Raw genomic sequence first — 20,201 nt, forward strand, 5'->3', positions numbered from 1 at the left:
TTCTTCTTTCGTATAAAATAGCTATCTATTTTACTTTGGTTGATATAAAATAAATTCTTATAGTTTATCGGCAATTAAAATTAATGGAAGAGATTACACAGAAAAAAAAATTAGACATTTATTTTATTTATATTGTCAGAGACAAGTAATTTCTTATATTTATTTTTGTAAACGTTTTTTTCGTTTCAAAACGCTAAAAATATACAAATACGAGAATGTATATTGCGATGCTTCGGCAACTGCCGAGCGAACAAATGTTTTACTTATCGTTAGCGCATTCCTAACGACATCTCCGAGACCCGGTAGTGTTTAGCGGCTTAGCAAAACGAGTCCCGGATAACGAACTATAAAAGACTCGTTTCAACTTCCTGAATCGCTAGTCTGCGACGAGGAATTATACTCTTTACACTATTCGGGAAATCTGGGGATAGAATGACACGTCTCAGCATCTTCTACTTCAGTCTCTGCTCTCTCGCGATTCTGGCGGAATCGGCACTCGCCGACTCGTCAACGACGACTAAAATTTCGAAGAGCAATGAATGCGACGCGAGAAATGTCATCGAAAAACCTCGTGCAGATATATTGAAGTCAAAGAGTGTAAAGAACGATTCTCAAGGTTCTTTGGTGAACCAGAGCCATGTGAAAAGTGCGGTCCAAACTGGCGAACGGTCTGCGGCTGGTGTATATTTGAATAAAATATCAGATACATTCACAACTCCAACTGTCAACTCCTCCAACAACTCTACGAAAGTTGTACAGTATACAAAATGCATTGAGAATCGAGAAAACGATGCGTCTCCGTTGAATCATGAAGACCGATCGAATGTAGATTTATTGTCGCACGATATACTATTGAATCCTTTTGATGTAATACCTCCTCGTTTGACTCGTCTGACTCGCCAGAATAAAAAAGGCGATACGGATTACTCTAATCCTTCATCGGTCGAGAATAGCGCCGAGCTCTCGATTGACATGGAGAATGAAAATATCGGTTCTTTGCAAAAAGGCTCGGATCTCGAGAATGATCTTGGCGTAGCCGAAGATAGATATCGATTTCAATATCCTCCTTGGTATCGAAGGCAATTCGCAAATCAAAGATATCGGACAAATGATAGGAGAGAGCCTTATCGTAACTACTTGAGATACCCTGTATTTCCGGGGAAATAAATCCGAAAAAGATTTAATTTTAAATCCAAAAGATTTAACTTTCGATCCTCTTTCCTTTCGCTCTTCAAAGAAGAATTGGATTTGCATAGTCAACTTTTTACAATAGATATATCTTGAAAAATAATGTAATGTAAAGAAAAAAAGCTTCTTAGAAAAATATATAATAATGTGTTAATATAGATGTAAGCAGGTAATTCTTTAATTATTATACTGTAATTAGCATTCCAATTATTATAATTTTCGTCGATGAGTAAGAATATTGTCTTTAAAGCGAATCTGAAACAGTGTTTTATAATTTACGTTTTACTTTTTTCATATATAATTAAAAAAATATCTTCTTCTATAAAACTGGTACTTGTATTAATAATTTTTTTAAAAAGGATTATTTAAAAAAAAATTATAGAATATTCTTTATAAAATGAAGTAATAAATTATCGTACTTATGTTTTTCTGTTCACATCATTCTACATTTTTGCATATATTGTATTGACAACAGAGATTTATTCTTTTTTAGATATAAAGATTATTTCTAGCGTATGTGAAACGCAAATAATATCAATATATTAAAATAAAGTATCAATTAACTCAAACGCGAACAGATATAAATAATTAATGAAAATAATATTTTACAAGTAATATCAATATGTAGAAATGAAATATTATATAAGTCTCAAATAAAACAAATAAATCTGTAAATATATGGAATGATACCTTGATATTAGAAAAATACACGAATAAAAAATAAACAATTTATAAATAAGGTGTTTTATATTTCTATAAAATTTTATACACACATATTTTCACTCAATTACGCATGCAACATTTCATCAAACAAATCATATCACAATATATAACCACAATACAACATTCTTATATAAACATTTAAGTAAATTATAAATTCAATTTCTTGCACTCTTTTGCAATGCAACTTTGGTAAACAGCCTTTTCAATATTATTTTTAACTAGTAATCTAGACTTAGAAATACGAGAAAATTCAGCTTATCAGCTATTTAAAAAACTGAATTTTAATTTAATTTAAACATATATATATATAGTTCATAAAAGAGATCATATGTGATCGTAGAACAGCTAAAAATGTTTCCCCGGTTTTTCCAGTCGCTCTTGTAGTTCCGACATCGTTAAAAGAATGCCTCGTTAAGTTAGCGCATCCGTTAATTCGTGCCGTTAGTGTCCGACAAAACAACGAGGTCCACAACCTTTTAGCGTAATTACTAAGGAGTCGATATCCTTCAATATTATATCCTTCAAACCGTCGTTTAAAGCTTCTTTCTCTCATTGACGGTTCCGTGTTTTTTCTTTCTTTTTGTTTTTTGTTCTTTTTTTTTTTTTTTTTTATCTGTAAATCTCGCTGGTCCGGCAAGAGAACAGCTTTATATGTGCTTTTCAAATTTTCATGCTCCCGTTTCGTCATTAAACTTGCGTTCTTTATGAACATGTTTGTAAGTATCTTCAAACAACAAGTATTACATTTTGCAAATTGATTCTTCCTTACTCTATGTATATTCGTCTTCCTTGTCGAATGGCATCTCTGGCGCGCTGTCGATACGCGACCTGCTGACGATAGACGAATAGAGGACGAAGAAGATTGGTACCAGCTGCAATTTCGAGATCATCATCATTATTTGTTTCCTTGATGCTGCGTTTTTCGACGTTAAAAGAGTTCTCGGTGCCATCCTTAATTTTATTGTTAGAATCGTCATTTAATGGATATATTGGTTGTTCGTCTATTGCTACCTGAGTTTCATCAAAGTCCTCAATAAAGATTGGTACGGCAAACAAAGAACCGTATATGGTCGCCATCCTTAGAGGTGAGGCATAAGAGCAGGTGGCAAACAATAAAGCGAAGACAATGAATTTGGCAGGCGTCTAAGAAAAAAAAAAAAATTGCATCTCTTTATATCTATGACAATGATAAATTCCAAAGATTTGCGAATTAATTAATAGCTTATACTTAGAATTGAAATAATTTTACAAAATAATTTTCTGATAAAATAAAAAAAAAAAATTATTAGATACTTAAACAAAAACTCTCGATATAAATAAAAAATATATTTCGACAAATACATTAATAAACAATATTATTTGACAGAATAGAAAGAACGAATGTTTCTAATAATTTTTTTTTAATATTAAAAGTAATTTCTCTCAAACTCAATTAGAGAACTTATTTCTTAAATATATTACAATTTTATATTATATAATGAATTTTATTTAAAAAATTTATCCCTTTTTAATTTTTACAAAGAAAATATTTTTTTTTTAAATACTATAAATTACATGAAACGATTTATTGAATTTGTAATACAAAAACTAAATTACGTGGTCTATCTAAACGCGAAAAAATCTACTTACCATTTTATATCTGGAAATCTGGGATTATCGGCGATTCTCCGCAAAGAAATAACGATCGCTTCTATTCGAAGCAAGTCGACACGAAGCGTTTCCTATAAGAGTATAATAGGCGCGGCAGATAGCTCTCTCGCGGCTTTATGGTGACCGAGATCGAGCATTCGGTATTTATAAGAAATAATGACGTCAAACCAGAGCACGCTAATTATACAATGACGTTCTACGACCGGTGATAATTGACCCGGTAAACCAAATGGATGTGATACACATCGTTATCTATCCTGGACGTACTACGTTGCTTCTTGTTTTGTTGTCGATTTCGCAGGTGTTAACTTGAGTACAAGGGAACGGTATTATGCTTCCTTGATATTCTGTTTATGAGTAAAATATTGATAATTTAGCACATTGCTTCGCGCAGATCCGAAATTTCCGAATATATATTGTACCAACCAAGATAAAGCGACAGAATTTGGAATTTTGCTTTCCATCACAAACTTGCCGCGCCTTCCATGTGAAAATCTGTTCTTAAGTATGTTCATTGTGTGCAGCTATACATATATTTTTTTCATTCGTAGAATATGTTTAAATTATATGTATATATTTAGCTTTTCCTAATTTATTTCTTCTATTTTAAATTAAAGAAGTAAATTTTTAAACTCTATCATTTTTAAAATATTCTGTCGCACACTTTTTCATATTTTTATTAAAATTTAATTTCACCCTAACTTTGCCAAAATCACAGTTAATTCGTTTAATGAACAAAATAAAATTCTTCCATTTTAAAGCACTCTAAACTTCATCTTTGTTAACCAGAGAACCCTATTTTTCATCTTATAATAAATAATAAAAAAAAAAAATTTATTTATAGAAAAATATTGTTAAAATATTCAAAATAATTAAAATATATAGAACAAGTGTAAAAAGAGAAAAAAAGATTAAAGAGTGTAAAGAGAGAAAAAACTGCTTCTATATATATATATATATATTGCCAAAATAATGATTTGAATATTTAATTAAATTAATTATATTTTATTGATTATTATTTATCTATTATTGTCGATTTTAATCCAAAAATAAAAATAAATTTAATAATTTAATTCTAATATTATACACTGGACATATTCTTGCAAGATATTTCGTTATGTAAGATGCAATCGTTGTTAGATTTTCATGTGATGTATGACATAAGAGATAACTGTCTGTAGAACGCTATGCGATGTTACACATTGTTACACATTGTTACACATTGTTACATCATTGCACATGCGAAAATTTAATCTAGGTCTCATTAATACAGTGAATAATGAATCATTATTCAAACAAAGAAAAAGACATTCAATTTGTTAATAATGCAATAAAAATGCAATTTGATTTTTAATAAAAAAAAAAATAGTAGTAATAAATAATTTTTGGGCAATTTACTTTTTCTTATCAATTATCATACTTCGTAATAAAATACATTTGTTTAAGAATCCAAATTATATAGAATTTAATGAATGCATTTGTTATCAAATTCTTCCTTTTTATGATTTTTCTTTTCTTTATGTTTCATATTTTATAATAGATTAATATTTAATATTTCATGCATTATACTATTAACATTAATTATCTAAAAATTTTCATGCTTCATTTTATTTTTAGCTGTGTTGTGTGTGTATATGTGTGTGTGTGTGTGTGTGTGTGCGTGCAAGATCGCCAAAGATTGGAAGAGGATAAAAATCGTGGGAACCCCTCACCCTTGAATTTATAATCTAGGACTCGAGAATTCGATATGAAACAAATACACGTACATCGTGTTGTTTTTGTGTAGCAAACAATCTGATTTATTTTTCTGTCAAGCATTGCCACTGTACTAAAACAGATTTCTGTGTCTTCCCGTGGTTTCTTTTAAAACGTGACAAGGCACAAAACGAAGGATTATTGCAAGGATTATCTTTCGTTCTCTCGATTTACATGGTGGACTCGGCCTCCTCGTGCACAGATTCGCCGCTTTCCGCAGTTTCGCTTTTTGATCTGAAAGAAATCATCAGATAAGGATCTCTCCGGGCTTTCATTGGACGGAAAAGGTTAAGTACGAGACGACAGATGATAAGGCTCGAAATAGTTCCGCTAATTATAAGTAATAACTTTAATATATGGAGTACGGCTGTATGATTCGCATCGCTGAACGTGTATGTAAACATTCTAGGGTTTATGCGATTCTCGATTCGAGATTACGATAGGACAGGATTAGGGTCACGAATCAAATCAATTATTTCGAAAGTGATATAACTTCACAAAATTCTGTAAAATTGTGAATTTTATTAAAATAATGTGACAATATTTTAGAATAAATCTTTTAATATTGTATTTACACAATTTTCGAAATAAATGATTTAATCGGCTCTACGATGAAGAAAGATATCAACAACAGATGTACTATCATCAGTCATCAGCGATTCGTATATTTTCGAAAATGAGATTCGTGTTTAATTCAAAGTGATATTCGAGGGATTCAATTAATTATACTGATATTAGTACAGCTATTATTGTTGTGACGATAGTCGGAAGCATAATCTAATTAAAAAATAATATGCGTACCAGGAGTCTTCAATCCTTGATATAAAGAAAAAACGAATATATTACTAATGGATAAAATATATAGCAATAAAAAATAAAATAAAATAAGATGCAAAATATGTTTTAAATTTTATTAATAAGAAGTTAAGATTTTTTTTTAAGACTCCTGACAAACATCGAATTTTTTGATAAAACGCCGAATGTAGAAAGAATTAAAAAAGTATAAAATAAAATCCCTTCTTAATTTAACAAATAACCGATAATCCACCGCACTATAGTCTTAATCAACTATAAACTACCTCTTTCTATGTGGAACCAAATGTAAAAACCAAAAAAGTATCATGTTAAATAGTTTGAAACGTCTTTTCATGTGATTGTCTGGGGATCCACTACAGAGTTGCATCGATGGTTTGTAAAAAACATCTGTATTACCTGAATCCATAGTACATGAATCCGAACTGTCCACAGAGAGAAAACATGTTTTGCGAAAATAAATTTACGATGATAAATGCACAATATTGTGGGAATTACGTATTTCCGGCTCGTAATCAAAATTAGGATATGAAATCTACAATGCGAAAGATTCTATTCTTCCGGCTGCGTAAAATATCTGCCAAATATTCTCGTAAGAGACGATTATTTCGATCCGATACATATATGTATGCTCGCGAGATCATCGATCTTGCCGCTCTGTTATTTTCGTATAAATAATATTTTATTGCATGCAAGTTCTTTCGTAATATCGTTCAGTGCCTATCCGTGTAAAATGTCGTTCCTCCTACAACTCAGGCGAAGGAGCAGAACGATGATAGAGAGCGATTTGATATCATTCGCAACAAGATTCGTGTGATTATACAATATGTGCGAATAGATTCTAAAAATCAAAATTATATCCGATAATTAGACTTCTCACTCATGACGAGTGGCCATATCATTAATTCTGACGAGATTAGATTATGAGAAATTTATATTATTAAAGAAAAAAGAAATTTTTAATAAAGTTGTTAGCGGTTAGTAAAATTTCTAAAGTTTCTTGCCAATAATTATGCGATCCATTATGATAATCTTTCTTTTTGGTCGTTGCATATTTCGCTCCTCTCTCTCCTCATCAATTATTTTTCTTTTTTCTTCGCCCAGTTCTTTCTCTCAAACACGCTTCCAATTTCCGTTTTTCTTCCTTTACTGCGCGCATCCAATTTTCTATATATTAAAATACCATTCAACGCTACAATCCTACAAGGATACACCGTAAATGTAATTAACTACAGTACGAGTTGCAGGATGCAGAATGGACTAGATGAGAGAGAAATGTTATCCTCGCTGACGCTATACGATTATTCGACGATTGTTTCTCAGATGTTCAAAGTACTTTTAATACACACAAGTATAATAAAAAGATGATTTATATTCTTATAGTTTATATTTTTCTATATCAGAATTTTTCTTTTTTTTTTGCAATTTTTTTACTGATCTTTTTTCTACTTATTCTTACAATGTTTGATAAAATTAAATGAACAAAATCATTCATTTTGTGCTTAATTTTTGAAAAATTGCCGATTAATCGAATAAGCGTCCAGCTCTTTCTACTCTCACATACTTTAGTCTCAATCTTTTGAAGCACGTTCACATACAATTATCTATTTTTTATCTTGAGGTAAATTCATGTCTTTCCGCATTTCGACGATGGATAATCGTCAATGTGTAACTGTAAAAAGGCCCCGTCTCGTATATAACGTAGAACTAAAAGACATCGCGTGATCTACAAAGTGTATGTTCTAGCTGATGCGCTTCTAAGAAAGAGAATCAAGGATCGTTAATTTTCCCTGTCTTACCATTCTTACATCTGCCTAATGCATACACTCGATTCTTACCATTATTATTAATCCGGCTGCCAAGCGTATCGATCGAATCGTAACCGTTCGATAACGTCACGATCCACGTATATTGCTTTAAATTTAAGAGATAAGAGTTTCAAACCCGAACTTTTTTCGCGCAAGATCGAGCGCGCTTAGTTAATCGATTTCTTAACATAAACCATTCGAAATATATAAGCTCAGAATCAATGCTCGCACATTTTACGTATGTACCCTGAACGCTCGGCAATCCGGAAATTATGATAAATTGATTAATTCGAAATGGCCTCTCTTACACATGTCAAGAAAATTTAATCTAAATAAGTTAATTATATCTAATTTAGTAAAATAAATTATAGTGAGAAATCGTAATCTAATAAGACCTGTATTTTTATTAAAATTATTTCACGTTGGAATATGTTAATATTTTTTCGATTAAAAAACAAATTTGCTAAAAAAAACTAAATTTTTGATTACAAAAACAATTTACAAAAAATAAAGATAATTGAAAAAAAGAGAACGATATCTTACGGTTACTTAAAATATAATGAGAACACCGAAAAATGCCATTTCGAATAAATCACACGATCTGTGTGATAGAGATTTACTAGATAATTATCTACTTATATATTGTCAGATATATATTAAGAACGGTTCGCTTCTCCACGGTGACTATGCTCTTCCAAAAAGGGGAGAGATCGATACCGTTACATTATTTACCGATCGCTATGATTTCACTTTCTTCCCCTTGTTTGTACGAGTAGGCACTTAGCTATGTTTCTGTGTTTTTGCTTGTTTTGTTTTATAACGTTATGTCTATTGTACACACGAGTAATATAAAAGGATGTGTCGCTGGATCTGTTCTTTCGTGTCTTGCCCGATGCTGATTGCGAAGCTCAGTGTCAGACTTGTTAGAGGCTAATAATAAATTATCACGTATATGAAAAAAAAAAAAATTATTATTCCTAATAAATGGTAAAAAGATAACGTTTTTTTTCTTTTTCTAAAAATGACATAAAATTATATAATAAAGATAGAAGAGATACTATTCTATGTATGTGTGTGTGTGTGTGTATGTGTGCATGTAAAAATATTTTGTACCAAGAAATCAATTTCCGATAATAATATGCAAAAGTTGCGCTCGCAATTTTCTTAAACAAAGATTGAATGCGTGAGTTGCACGATCAACATCGACGACCGCTCCCATCCTACGCATTCATTCTCTCATGCACGCGTTTCCCGTTTCTCATATCCATGTATACACGCATACACACACGCAAGTGCATGCACTTCGGAGCGCACATTTGTTTTGGAACTTTCAATTAGCACCGTGTCTTCGTGATCTGTGAACTTTTGTGAGCGTATGTCTCACTTCCGGAAGCTTCGCGCGATCGTCAACAACGGGGGAGATGAGTGTCTATGATCGTACTTCTCCGCTCTTTCTCGGGCATAAAACGGCGATGGATAAATGCGAATTTCGAAACCGTGGGAATGTATCATCCTCGAGATTACATTTCAACTCGACTCGAAGATGTCACAGAACGGTCAAAAAAATTTTCCATGCCGTGTCTCGTCGTGCTTAATGACGCGATAACGATTGATGAGCAAAATTAGTCGCGCCGTTTCTGCTTGATCGGATCGTCGCAGAAAGAGATAGAGAGTGAGAAAGAGAGATTGCAGTTTTATATATACTTACATAAATAATATCTCGATAAAAATTAGATAACAATAGTATTATATTATTATATATTATAGGTGCATAAAGTTAAAACGTGTTGTTGACAATAGAGAATACTGCATATCCCCTCGAGTTCCGTGGAGTACTTTTGCTCGTTTGTTCTTTCGTTTTCTATTTCAATCTTTTTTTTTTTCTTTTGCCGCGTATCGTTCCATAATCATGCGAAGAGCACGTCAATATACGCAAATCCGACGTGTTTAAAACCTCGTTGGGAGATCGTGTTCCAACGGCAGTAACGTACAAAAGTAGAAAATACGCTTTGACGCGCGTTTTAAGATACCGCGACTGCATACGCTTCTCTCATTACGCTTCATCTTTGGATGGAACACGATCCGACAAGTCTTTCTCTCAAGATGATCTATATAAAAGCTCGACTTAAGAAAACGCGGGCTTAATTCTCTCATTATTTTACCGTTCGTTTACTTCCTCCTCCTTTCATTTTCCTAGAAGTCATTAGACATACTCAGTCTTTATCCAACGCCCAATGTACAGTTTTTAACATATGTTATTGGACGATAAGCTGAAATACACATTTTCTAAGATTTTTGCTTAAAACTTTTCCTCGTTTCTCTAACGATTACTGTAATTTCATTATCGAATTTTCGGAGCTTAACATGAATATTGAAGTAGAATGCACGAAAACGGCTCGAGCTTAAAGAAAGATTTTCAAAAACGAAAATCTATAACACAGAAATAACTAATAATTCTTTGAAATAACATTTGTTGTATACACAATATATTTCTGTGTTTATTTTTTTTTTGCTACTACCAAAGATTTATCATTCTTATAATTTCGAAATTCATGACATCTACTTTGTCACTCAATTAACAATATAAATAAATAATAATGATCGGATGTGGTAATGAGAAGCTTTTTTGATAAATATGATGTAACTCAATTCTTCCACACGTTTCTAATGTATCTAAGATCCAGAATAGTTTCATTTAAAAATGTAAGAAAAATGTAAAGCTATCCATATATTAGGAATGTTTCGCAGAGTAAAATAATCATTTCTATAATTCTATATTACTGTGCAAAATAATAGGATTCGTATAAATAGCAAGCTCTGACACGAATAGCTGGATCAAATGTACATTTTAGATGATAATTTACAACAGTGCTGTTATCTACTTGCAACTTTTGGCCAGATTTCGTGGTTCATTCCTATTAGTTTATTGCTCGCGCATTAGTAACGAGATGTTGGATGCGTATGACTAACAATAAGAAACGCGGCATTTAGCTTCAGGAGTGTTCAAATCGCAAATGTATTGAGATAATATCCCTTTAATAACAGCATATTTTCAAATATAATTTTTTTATAGTTTATATCTTATTGATTAATTAAAATTATATTTTTTATTGTATCAATGTATATAGCTTTGAATAAAATATTATTAAAAATTTTTTTAATTATTGCAAAACATGCATATATATATATATATATAATAATAATAATAATAATAATATGTTAATATTATTATATGTAAATATATATGAACTGCGCGTTCAGCATCTCATTGCTAACGCATGAATAATAAATGCAGAAGTAATGAACATGAACCACGAAATCTGGCCGAAAACTGCAAGTAGAGAGAATAGCACTAATTCACGAAATATAAATATAAAATCTCTATTGTAACAAAAAAGAAAAATAAAAAGATCGCAAATAAGAAAGAAAATATATCTTACTCATAGCCCAACAATAAAAAATTCAAGTGAGATTACTATAGCAAGTGAAAAACATCTTTGAAACATCAGTTTATATAAAGTATCAATATATAATATATGTATAATCTAAACTTCTTTATGAATGTTTTTGATGTAAGACACAAAAGAATCTATTTCAATTAATAAATAATTAAAAAGACATTCATCTATGGAACTAGAGAATACAACTTTTTAACAATTTCCTTCTAGACCTATCATTAGTGTACTTCTATTTAATGCTATTAAAAAAATTAAAAGATATATTTCCAAATCAAATAAATTCATATTTTTTAACATGAAGATTATGATAAAAAGTTTATTATATAAATTAAAAGTTTATAAGCTTTTTTAATTCATAAACTTCATAATGTGAAAATATAAATCTAGAACAATTTGGAAATTATCTGATGAACCAGAATGATTTTGATACCCTGAAATATATTATTAATAGTAAACCTAATTCACATATCTAGAAATGATTTTTAAAAATCACAGAAATGTAATCTGCACCTTACTTGTTTACTGATTGTTATGTTAATTGAATTACAAGGAAAATATCGAGTACTAATATAGAAATGTGCATTCACGTATTATTTACGGAAAATGACAAAATCAATATCATTCACCTTCCAAAAGATATAGTCTTTCAAGTTAAAACTGACTTTTTATATTAACTTTATATAGCCATGATCCTAAGGATGGTTATATGTAATGCTATATGAATTTATCATTATCGCTATAATGTGTGAATAAGAAGACTGAATGATCAGAATTATAAATCTAATCATATAATTACATAGTTTATTGTATAACTAGAGCAAATCTCTGGGCAAATATTTTTATCTATGAGAATTATTAAAAAAAAAACACGAAAAAGCTAATAACTTTCTGTATCCTCCTTATTCTCTCATTATAACATTTCCGTAAGCGCGTATATCAAATAATCTACTCGCTTCTTGATAGTAGCAGTTTCAAGGATAGTAAAAAAATTATGAGAAGAACATATGATACGCCCTAACGTTCTAGGTACTTGTCGAGTAAATCACAATATAAAAATACAAATCGAAAGTTCATTTCCTTTTTCTGCCTTAGTCGATTTCCGATTCTGCAATTATTACTGCTCGAATATACAAGCAGCGTGCTCTAACAATATACTACCTTGGTTAATCCTTAGCGATGTTCTTTTTCTCTTAATGTTTTCTTTTTTCGCTTATTGTTTCCATAGTGGAAACAATATTGTTTGCGATATCGCTGGCAATACATAATTATATTGCGGATCGTATAGTACAGAACAACACTCTTCTTCGATTATTCTCTTAAAGATGTTTTAACCAAGATCAGGTTATGAAAATAAACCTAATCTAAACTTGCATTAGAGAATATCGCGTGTTAAGAGTAACTTCTTCGAGGATCTAAATCATTCAAATGTTGCTGAAAATCCGCATGTACGTACGTACATATGTACGACATCCTTAAACGCGAGACAGTAGATTTAACTACGCATGTACAGATAATAATACAGCGCTACGATACCCCCACCAATCCCAATTCCTATGCCTATTGTAAGGGGCGTAAATAATGACCTCTTGAGCTTCTGCCATTCTTCCGTTTCCTTTTGTCGGCGTTTCATCTCGCGCACTTGTGCCGCTAACCGCTCGTTTTTCTCCCGATTGCGCCGCCGTACTTCCCCTTTCCTGTTCAGAAAACAGAACATGTATTTCGTAATAAATTAAATATTTAATTAGTTCGCGTCTGTTACTAACAATAAGAGACTTTTACTTACGCGTCAGATTTGGACGGAGAATTGTTTGTCAGGAGAGAATTATCAACATCATTGAAAGAGATTTCTTCACATATCGGGACATCGTCTGTGCTTTGTTCACTTGTACAATTTGTGAACATAGCCTTTGTATCTGTGGGCCATTCTGCGTGATTCGGTGGTTCACTCGGTAACGGTTTATCAGGTGGTGCACTTGATTCATCTGTAATTGACATTATAAAGGCTATTTTTTTATTAATGTAAAAAGAATTTTGTAGGTGAAAAAACAGAAAAAGATAAAAATACCACTCGATGTATCCGGACTTATATCATCCATCTTTCTATGCGATAAAGATGCTATTCTTGGAGGCAAAGGAGGAGGGTCGTCGTCTTTTTCTAACGAGGAGTTGTTTTTATTATTCACCTCCTCATAATAATTCTTTAATACCTCGTTGTTTTCAGTATTCTGTAATATAAACTTGCATGAAAATATCGGTGATTAAATCTTATTATAGCTTAACCAGATACCGGGTTAGCTTTGTTGAAACAAATATCTTCTTATTTAAAAAGTATTGTTTAATGAAATCATATATGTTTTACAAGAAATATATATAATATATATATATATATATATATATATATATATATATATATATATATACATACATACATACATACATATATATACATATATATACATATATATATATATGTATAAGAAATATATATAAAGCATAGATACAAATATGATATAACACTATTGCTACTATGAATTACTTACAGAGTTGCCAAGTGGCGATTGTTTCGCTCCCTCAATAATGGCAGCATACGAGAAACGCAGTTGTTCCGGCGTTTGTATCAGACCCATACGTGATTTTCTCATTTCCAGTAATACCTCGCGCACATTCACAGCGTTTAAACCATTTTTCTCAATCTGCAATCAAGTAGTTAGCGCTTAACAATTGTTAAAACAATTTCTTCTAGAAATTTCTTCTAGACTAGAAAACGTTTGTTCCATTTAACATACCAGTACTAAGCATGTATCAACCAAGCACAATGTTCCTGATCTTCCTATTCCTGCAGAACAATGGACGATGGGTGGACCAACATTTTGATCTAATGCTCCTGATTGCCTAACGTCTGCTAAGAAACGTAAAAAGGCCGTTGGACTTTGTGGTACTCCAAAGTCTGGCCAAGTGGTATAATGAAAATGTAAGATTTCTCTACTATCGTTGGTTTCCAAGTCCGTTATACTATAGATAAATTAGAAACATTGAAAATGTTATAGTAAAAAAATTAAGGATTATCAATTATAAAACAAAACTTGACGAGAATGATTTATGATATTTGAAATTTATGATATGTACATATATCTCTTTACCGTAATGTTCTAGTAGTGTAGTCTGATGATTCTATTTTGCTGACATATTCCACCTCTAAACTGACATCTTCAAACGTCATAGTAGATTCATGTGAATCATCCAGAGGCCAATACTGATGGCATTTGACTTGATTCTTTTCGATTATCTTATTTAACATCAATACGGCTCTGCTATTTTGCTCCCACACCATTAGCCAAAAGTGGCCGGCAGTATTCGGCAAAGGTCCTTGCGTCAGGATATATTGCCTATGAGCACGATCCATCTAACAAACAAATAGTATAATACATTTACATTACATCATTGTCATTTGTTAGTCACTTATATCACACAAATATTATATCTTATATAATTTAATATTTACTTTTATGAGATTGGCATGTATATAATCACATACACCTCTGTTAAGAATAATTCTAGTGTGATCATATGGTGCCACATCCCTGTAGCGATTCAAGTTTTTGTTCTGTGGTTTTTTTGATTCGTTGCATGTGTACTCATAATTTCCACATTCATTACGTATATGCTGAAAAATGTTAAAAGTCGCATGTAATTAATGATAAAATTGATAAATTAAGTAAAATATATACAAAGAAGTAATCTTTCACTATCTTACAAAATCTATAAAAATCTATAAAAGTGTTTCAAAATCATATATAATGGATTGACAGATATCATAGATAGATTTCTATATGTTTTTAAAATTTCAAAGTTTACTATTAATCTGAATTTTTCATGTACATCCAACTGCTAATTAAAAAAATTTAGATAACACAATCATATACCTTATATACCTCCCTCCTCCCCCCCCCCCAATATAATTGCTCCAAAAATATATAATACAATCACAAATCGAAATCTGACTTTGAAAGTCAATAAATTATTGACTTACAAATTTGCAAATAGAATCAAATATCTAATTGACATATAAATCATATAAATAAGACATATTATATTAAAACAAGCAACAAAATAAGAAATTTTGCATTTCTATTATAACAAACTTTCTATACATATATTAATGTAATATTAAATTTTGTATTTTTATTGTGCAGCATTATATATATTCATTATGCACACACATACATATATATATGATATGAGATACGATTTTGATAAAGAGTAGCACTTCTGACATAGATAAAAATTACATCATATGAGATAAAACTCATTGAGACTAGAGGAAATCATAACAGTAAGAGATATTAAAGAAGATATAACGACTTCAACAGAATAATTATAACATTCGAGTGTATCATATATCATCGAATTGCTCACGCTTCGTTTCGAAGAAATTGCGTGTGATCGCTAATTACAAATACTGAAATCATATATTTCCGAGTTGGAAACTCTTGACCTTGGCGAATATAAACACGCCGGCTTGTATTGCGTACATTGTCATCTCCCGCTTGTCAGATGTGACATTTGTCAATTGTCACGTTTTCCCAACGAATTTTAATAACAATTTCGATCATCCACATCATCTAAATTCTAAATAATAAATCGAGGATGAAAATATATTGTATATTGTACAAAAAAAAAAAAAAAAAAATCAAGGACGGAAGTATATATATTATATATAGTTTAAAAACACAAAGAAAAAAGGTTGGATAAAACTTTCGTTACAAGATCACGAGGTCAATTCAAAATTGTCGAATTAAACGTTGCCTTAAAAAATTGCGTACGATATATTTTTGCGTGTGTGAACGTTCCTCTGTTTTGTGATTATTTTCTACGGGACGTTACCTATTCATATGCAGTCTAGCGGTTCTCGAACCGGCAATGTTCTCACGTAGTAATGAAACGAGTCCGCAAACCGGTCGCGATTTAACACGGCGATATTCTGTATTTATGTCGTTCCAAGTCTCGATGCATAATAAAAGGAGCATTTTGCGACTGACAAGAAAAAGGTGATCTCGGAAAAGCGATAACGTAAGAGACACGAGAGTCCGCGGAGAGCGAGAGTGTGTACGTGATAGAGAAAGAGAGAGAGAGAGAGAGAGAGACTGGGAGAAGGGAAAAGAGAGAAAGAGAGCGATGAGCCGGCACGATATGTCAATCGAAGAGTAACGTTGTCCGTTAAAATCGTTGGAAATGACAGCGGAAGAGTTGTCGCCGAGCGGAAGAGCGAGGCATTCCTCTCTCTCTCTCTCCTCTCTCTTCCCTTCCTTCCTTCCTTCCTTTCTTCATCCTCCTTCCTTCTCTCACCTGATAGAGCATCGGCCAAGCGCTCTTGGAGTTGATCTCGTAATACTCGGTCTCGACGTTGCTGATTGTCTGCTCGCGTGTTTGCTCACTGCTGGTCATCCTGACGATTCTTAAACCTCCTGGATGTTCCTAACAGGACGTAGAAATAGGAGCACAATGCACGCACACACGCAGTTATGAAGAGGCTGGGCCGTGCGCGTTGGACACACACATATACACACTCTTTCGATCCCTTTCGCTTTCCTGCCACTCGATTTAACGTCACCTCGTATTATATTATATCGATTGTCTTGTCGGCGAAATAGCAGTCTCCGCGTTGTGAAATCACAACGATGACGAAAAAGAATCGCACAACGCAAAGAGTTGTTCTGCCTGGGTTTCGTCCGCGGAGGACACGCACTTGTGTCTTGCGTACGTAACCTATGGTCCACTGTAGACCGTAGCACGCGCAGAGGTACGTTCGGCAATCCGACCCGTGGAATAAAGTAGTATTTAATTGATCAATCAGGATAGAGAAATAGCAAAGATTTCTTCGTCCTGATTGGTCAATCTGTTGCTACTTTGCTGCACGATTTCTGAACGCGCTCCAGCTGTGCAGATTTACCAAAGACTGCTCTCATGTTGCCAACCTTGCGGTTCCCAAGCTTTCGAATCGACGCTATTGGACGAATGTTTGTCCCGAGATGGGGGAGTTATTCGAAAATTATTTATATTTCTTTTAATGGTATGTGATATAGTAAAATATTAATAATTTTTTAAGTATTATGCAAAAGATATGTATGTTTTACATATAAAAGCATAGATGTTATAAAAATTCTAATCAAGTTTTTATAGTACTAAATATATATATATATATATATATTTGGTGAATATTTAATTAATAAATATATATTTATTATTAAATAAAAAATATAATTAAATTAATTTACAATTACATGAGTGCACTTTAACTTTACAAAAGTTTGAAATGTTTTATTAAAAACAATTTCTAAAAAATACAATTATTAGAAAAATATTTTGAATTATTTCTATTAAATAATACAAAAAGTACAATTGTGTGAGGTAGTTTCTTGAGAAAAAGGCTCTATAGACTAATTAAATATTAAACTAATAATTAACATATATATAAATATCATATATTTACAGTATATCTTGTCCTTTTTCTGATATCTGCATTCTAAGAGCACATTGGGATAGAGTACATCTTAAAAAAATACTGAGAGAATATAATAAATTATTCTATATATATAAATAATTAACAGCAAATATGTGCTCCGCGCAAATTAAAAATGCGCACCAATTTGTACAAATTTTAATTTTTCTTCTGAATTTTTGAGGCCTTTTTTTCATCTTCCTCATTGTTTGTATTTTTATTAGTATCTGTACTTTTTCTTTTATTTAAAGTAGTTGATCCTTTTAGCAGCCAAGAATCCATAAAAGATTGTCGACTGTCTTTTTTCTCTTCTCTATACAAGAATAAATCAATAATTTGTTTAATCTTATTATTCAATATTAAAAACAAACTAAAGTTGACAAAAATTTATCTTTAATTTAAAAGATTTTTACTTACTGTGGTTTTATCTCTTTTCTACAATCAGCAGTTTTATGGAGTACATTATTGACAATCGTAGATACCGAATGCCAACTTAAAGCTTGTTCTTGTAATATCATGTTATTTAATCCTTTAATTACTACATCTGTTGGCAAATCGTTATTTAACCATGCCTAATAAAAGAAAATATATTTTTATGAAATATATAAAAAAATATAGAAAGAATATATACAGTATCCTTATACTAATCTCATATCTTTCTACAAATGATTATACAAAGCCTTACATGACATTCTTCCTCATTGTTCAGATATACTGGCATGCGATGATGCAGCCAGGATAAAATCTTGTTACTCTCTCTTGTAATAATTGTGCAGCTATGTATCATTTTCCCCTATAATAATAATACAGTCCATTATAAATATTTTAAATATTAATTATTTCTGATATAGTAAAACAGGATAGAAAAAAGCTTGTAATACCTCTTCAGTTTCAAATGTTCCAAATATTCCAGCCAGTTTCAATACTTTGAAACCTTTCCATCCATCTAGCTCGGTAAATTCATTACCCCATGTTGTAGAATCATCCGCTTTTATACTTTTATCTTGAGTTGCATATATATAATACGGTTGCTTTGGAGATTTGTTATTTATACCAGCTTTCCACTCATAGAAACCCTCGCAGATTACAATGCATCTTTGTCGATTTCGCAGCGATGTAGAGTATAGTTTTGAAGTTTGTATACTCTCCAGACGACCATTGTGGGTGGATAATTTATCTGACCGTTTCTTGTAATCTCCCTAAAGAAAAAAAATTTGTTTGAAGATATTGAATAACAAGCTGACATATAAAATAGTTGTTATATATTTGATTTTATACTGAAGCTCTAATATATTCATTCACCTTATGCCAAGGTGGTATCATTCCCCATATCATAGCACAGAGGACTCTTTCTTTTTCTCCTTCAAAATGTGAACCAGATACTATACAAGGCAAAACATCTTGTGGGCCCATATTAAACGATGGCGTATATTTTAATTCAGTTTTAGCCCATGTCAGTTCCCGTTGTTTACCATTGGCATCTTTATATGCACACGCATAACACAAAGTGTCTGGATCTAATGAACTGTAAATTACAATATTTTATAAGATATTTATATGAATTATAAAGTTTTGATCAATTAAATGTATCACACATAATAATTATAGTAATTAATGATAAAATAATAACAAAATTTTATTTTACCAATAAACTCAAATGTACATAGTTAAATATATTAGATAATAATTATAGGAATTATTAATAAATTAATGATAAAATTATTTACCAACAAGCTCGACCACACATTTTTGTTAATTTTTTTGAACACTACTGCAGTGTTATTAGATACAGGCTGCGGTCGAGAAGACGCTAGAGATGCTTCGAAGCATTGCATTAACCAATTAGAATAAAGAAATCTTTACTCTCTTTGCCCTGATTGGTCAATAAAACGCTTCGAAGCATTTCCAGCGTCTTTCCGACCGCAGCCACAAATTGTTGGCATTAGAAAAGTGGCAACAATTAGTATCTAGTGACGAACTTAAATATTCAGTTGGTAGTATTTCGAAATGAGAAATAAGGCGCGAGAGAAATTAACGGAAACGCACGGTCGAGTTTGTTGGTAAGTAATATTGTCATTATTTTACCATTAATTACCATCATTATTGCGTGATATACTTAATTGACGAACAAATAAGTACAAACTATATTGTTACACAATATTTTCCCAAAGTTTTCTTTTTTAATTGATATATATATATATATATATATGCATTGTGTTTTTTCGCCAATTGATTTTAACGTCATATAACTTCGATTTATTTTGCTTTATTTTTTTAAAAAAGAAAGAATATTTTAGATGTGTACAT

General features: G+C 31.4%; 3 protein-coding genes across 6 annotated transcripts; 1 reads left to right on the top strand and 2 right to left on the bottom strand.

Moving 5' to 3' along the window:
• The first annotated feature begins 389 nt into the window (after positions 1-389).
• On the top strand, positions 390-1,671 carry LOC138935609 (uncharacterized). Its single transcript, XM_070300296.1, has one exon. The coding sequence runs from the start codon at positions 433-435 to the stop codon at positions 1,165-1,167; it is 735 nt and encodes a 244-aa protein (XP_070156397.1). The 5' UTR covers positions 390-432; the 3' UTR covers positions 1,168-1,671.
• A 3,496-nt stretch (positions 1,672-5,167) lies between these two features.
• LOC138935467 (tyrosine-protein phosphatase non-receptor type 1-like) lies at positions 5,168-17,157 on the bottom strand. 4 transcript variants are annotated; one of them, XM_070300059.1, is made up of 9 exons: positions 16,742-17,157; positions 14,898-15,059; positions 14,536-14,798; positions 14,182-14,407; positions 13,936-14,088; positions 13,461-13,620; positions 13,179-13,398; positions 12,979-13,089; positions 5,168-5,550 (listed from the first exon to the last, which is right to left on the bottom strand). In XM_070300059.1, the coding sequence occupies exons 1-9, from the start codon at positions 16,838-16,840 to the stop codon at positions 5,487-5,489; spliced, it is 1,458 nt and encodes a 485-aa protein (XP_070156160.1). In that variant the 5' UTR covers positions 16,841-17,157; the 3' UTR covers positions 5,168-5,486. The 4 variants fall into 4 exon arrangements, with proteins under 4 accessions (XP_070156160.1, XP_070156162.1, XP_070156159.1 ...); XM_070300061.1 differs by having other exon boundaries at positions 5,170-5,550; positions 13,179-13,377; XM_070300058.1 differs by lacking the exon at positions 5,168-5,550 and having other exon boundaries at positions 11,833-13,089; positions 13,179-13,377.
• Positions 17,158-17,812: 655 nt separating this feature from the next.
• On the bottom strand, positions 17,813-19,687 carry LOC138935610 (abasic site processing protein HMCES-like). Its single transcript, XM_070300298.1, has 6 exons — positions 19,622-19,687; positions 19,197-19,419; positions 18,776-19,093; positions 18,580-18,687; positions 18,312-18,466; positions 17,813-18,207 (listed from the first exon to the last, which is right to left on the bottom strand). The coding sequence occupies exons 1-6, from the start codon at positions 19,639-19,641 to the stop codon at positions 18,054-18,056; spliced, it is 978 nt and encodes a 325-aa protein (XP_070156399.1). The 5' UTR covers positions 19,642-19,687; the 3' UTR covers positions 17,813-18,053.
• Positions 19,688-20,201: the final 514 nt, after the last annotated feature.

The sequence above is a fragment of the Polyergus mexicanus genome, unplaced genomic scaffold (assembly GCF_030449975.1).
Source record: "Polyergus mexicanus isolate NDT 795.1 unplaced genomic scaffold, iyPolMexi1.0 SCAF_8, whole genome shotgun sequence".
Lineage (NCBI taxonomy): Eukaryota > Metazoa > Arthropoda > Insecta > Hymenoptera > Formicidae > Polyergus > Polyergus mexicanus.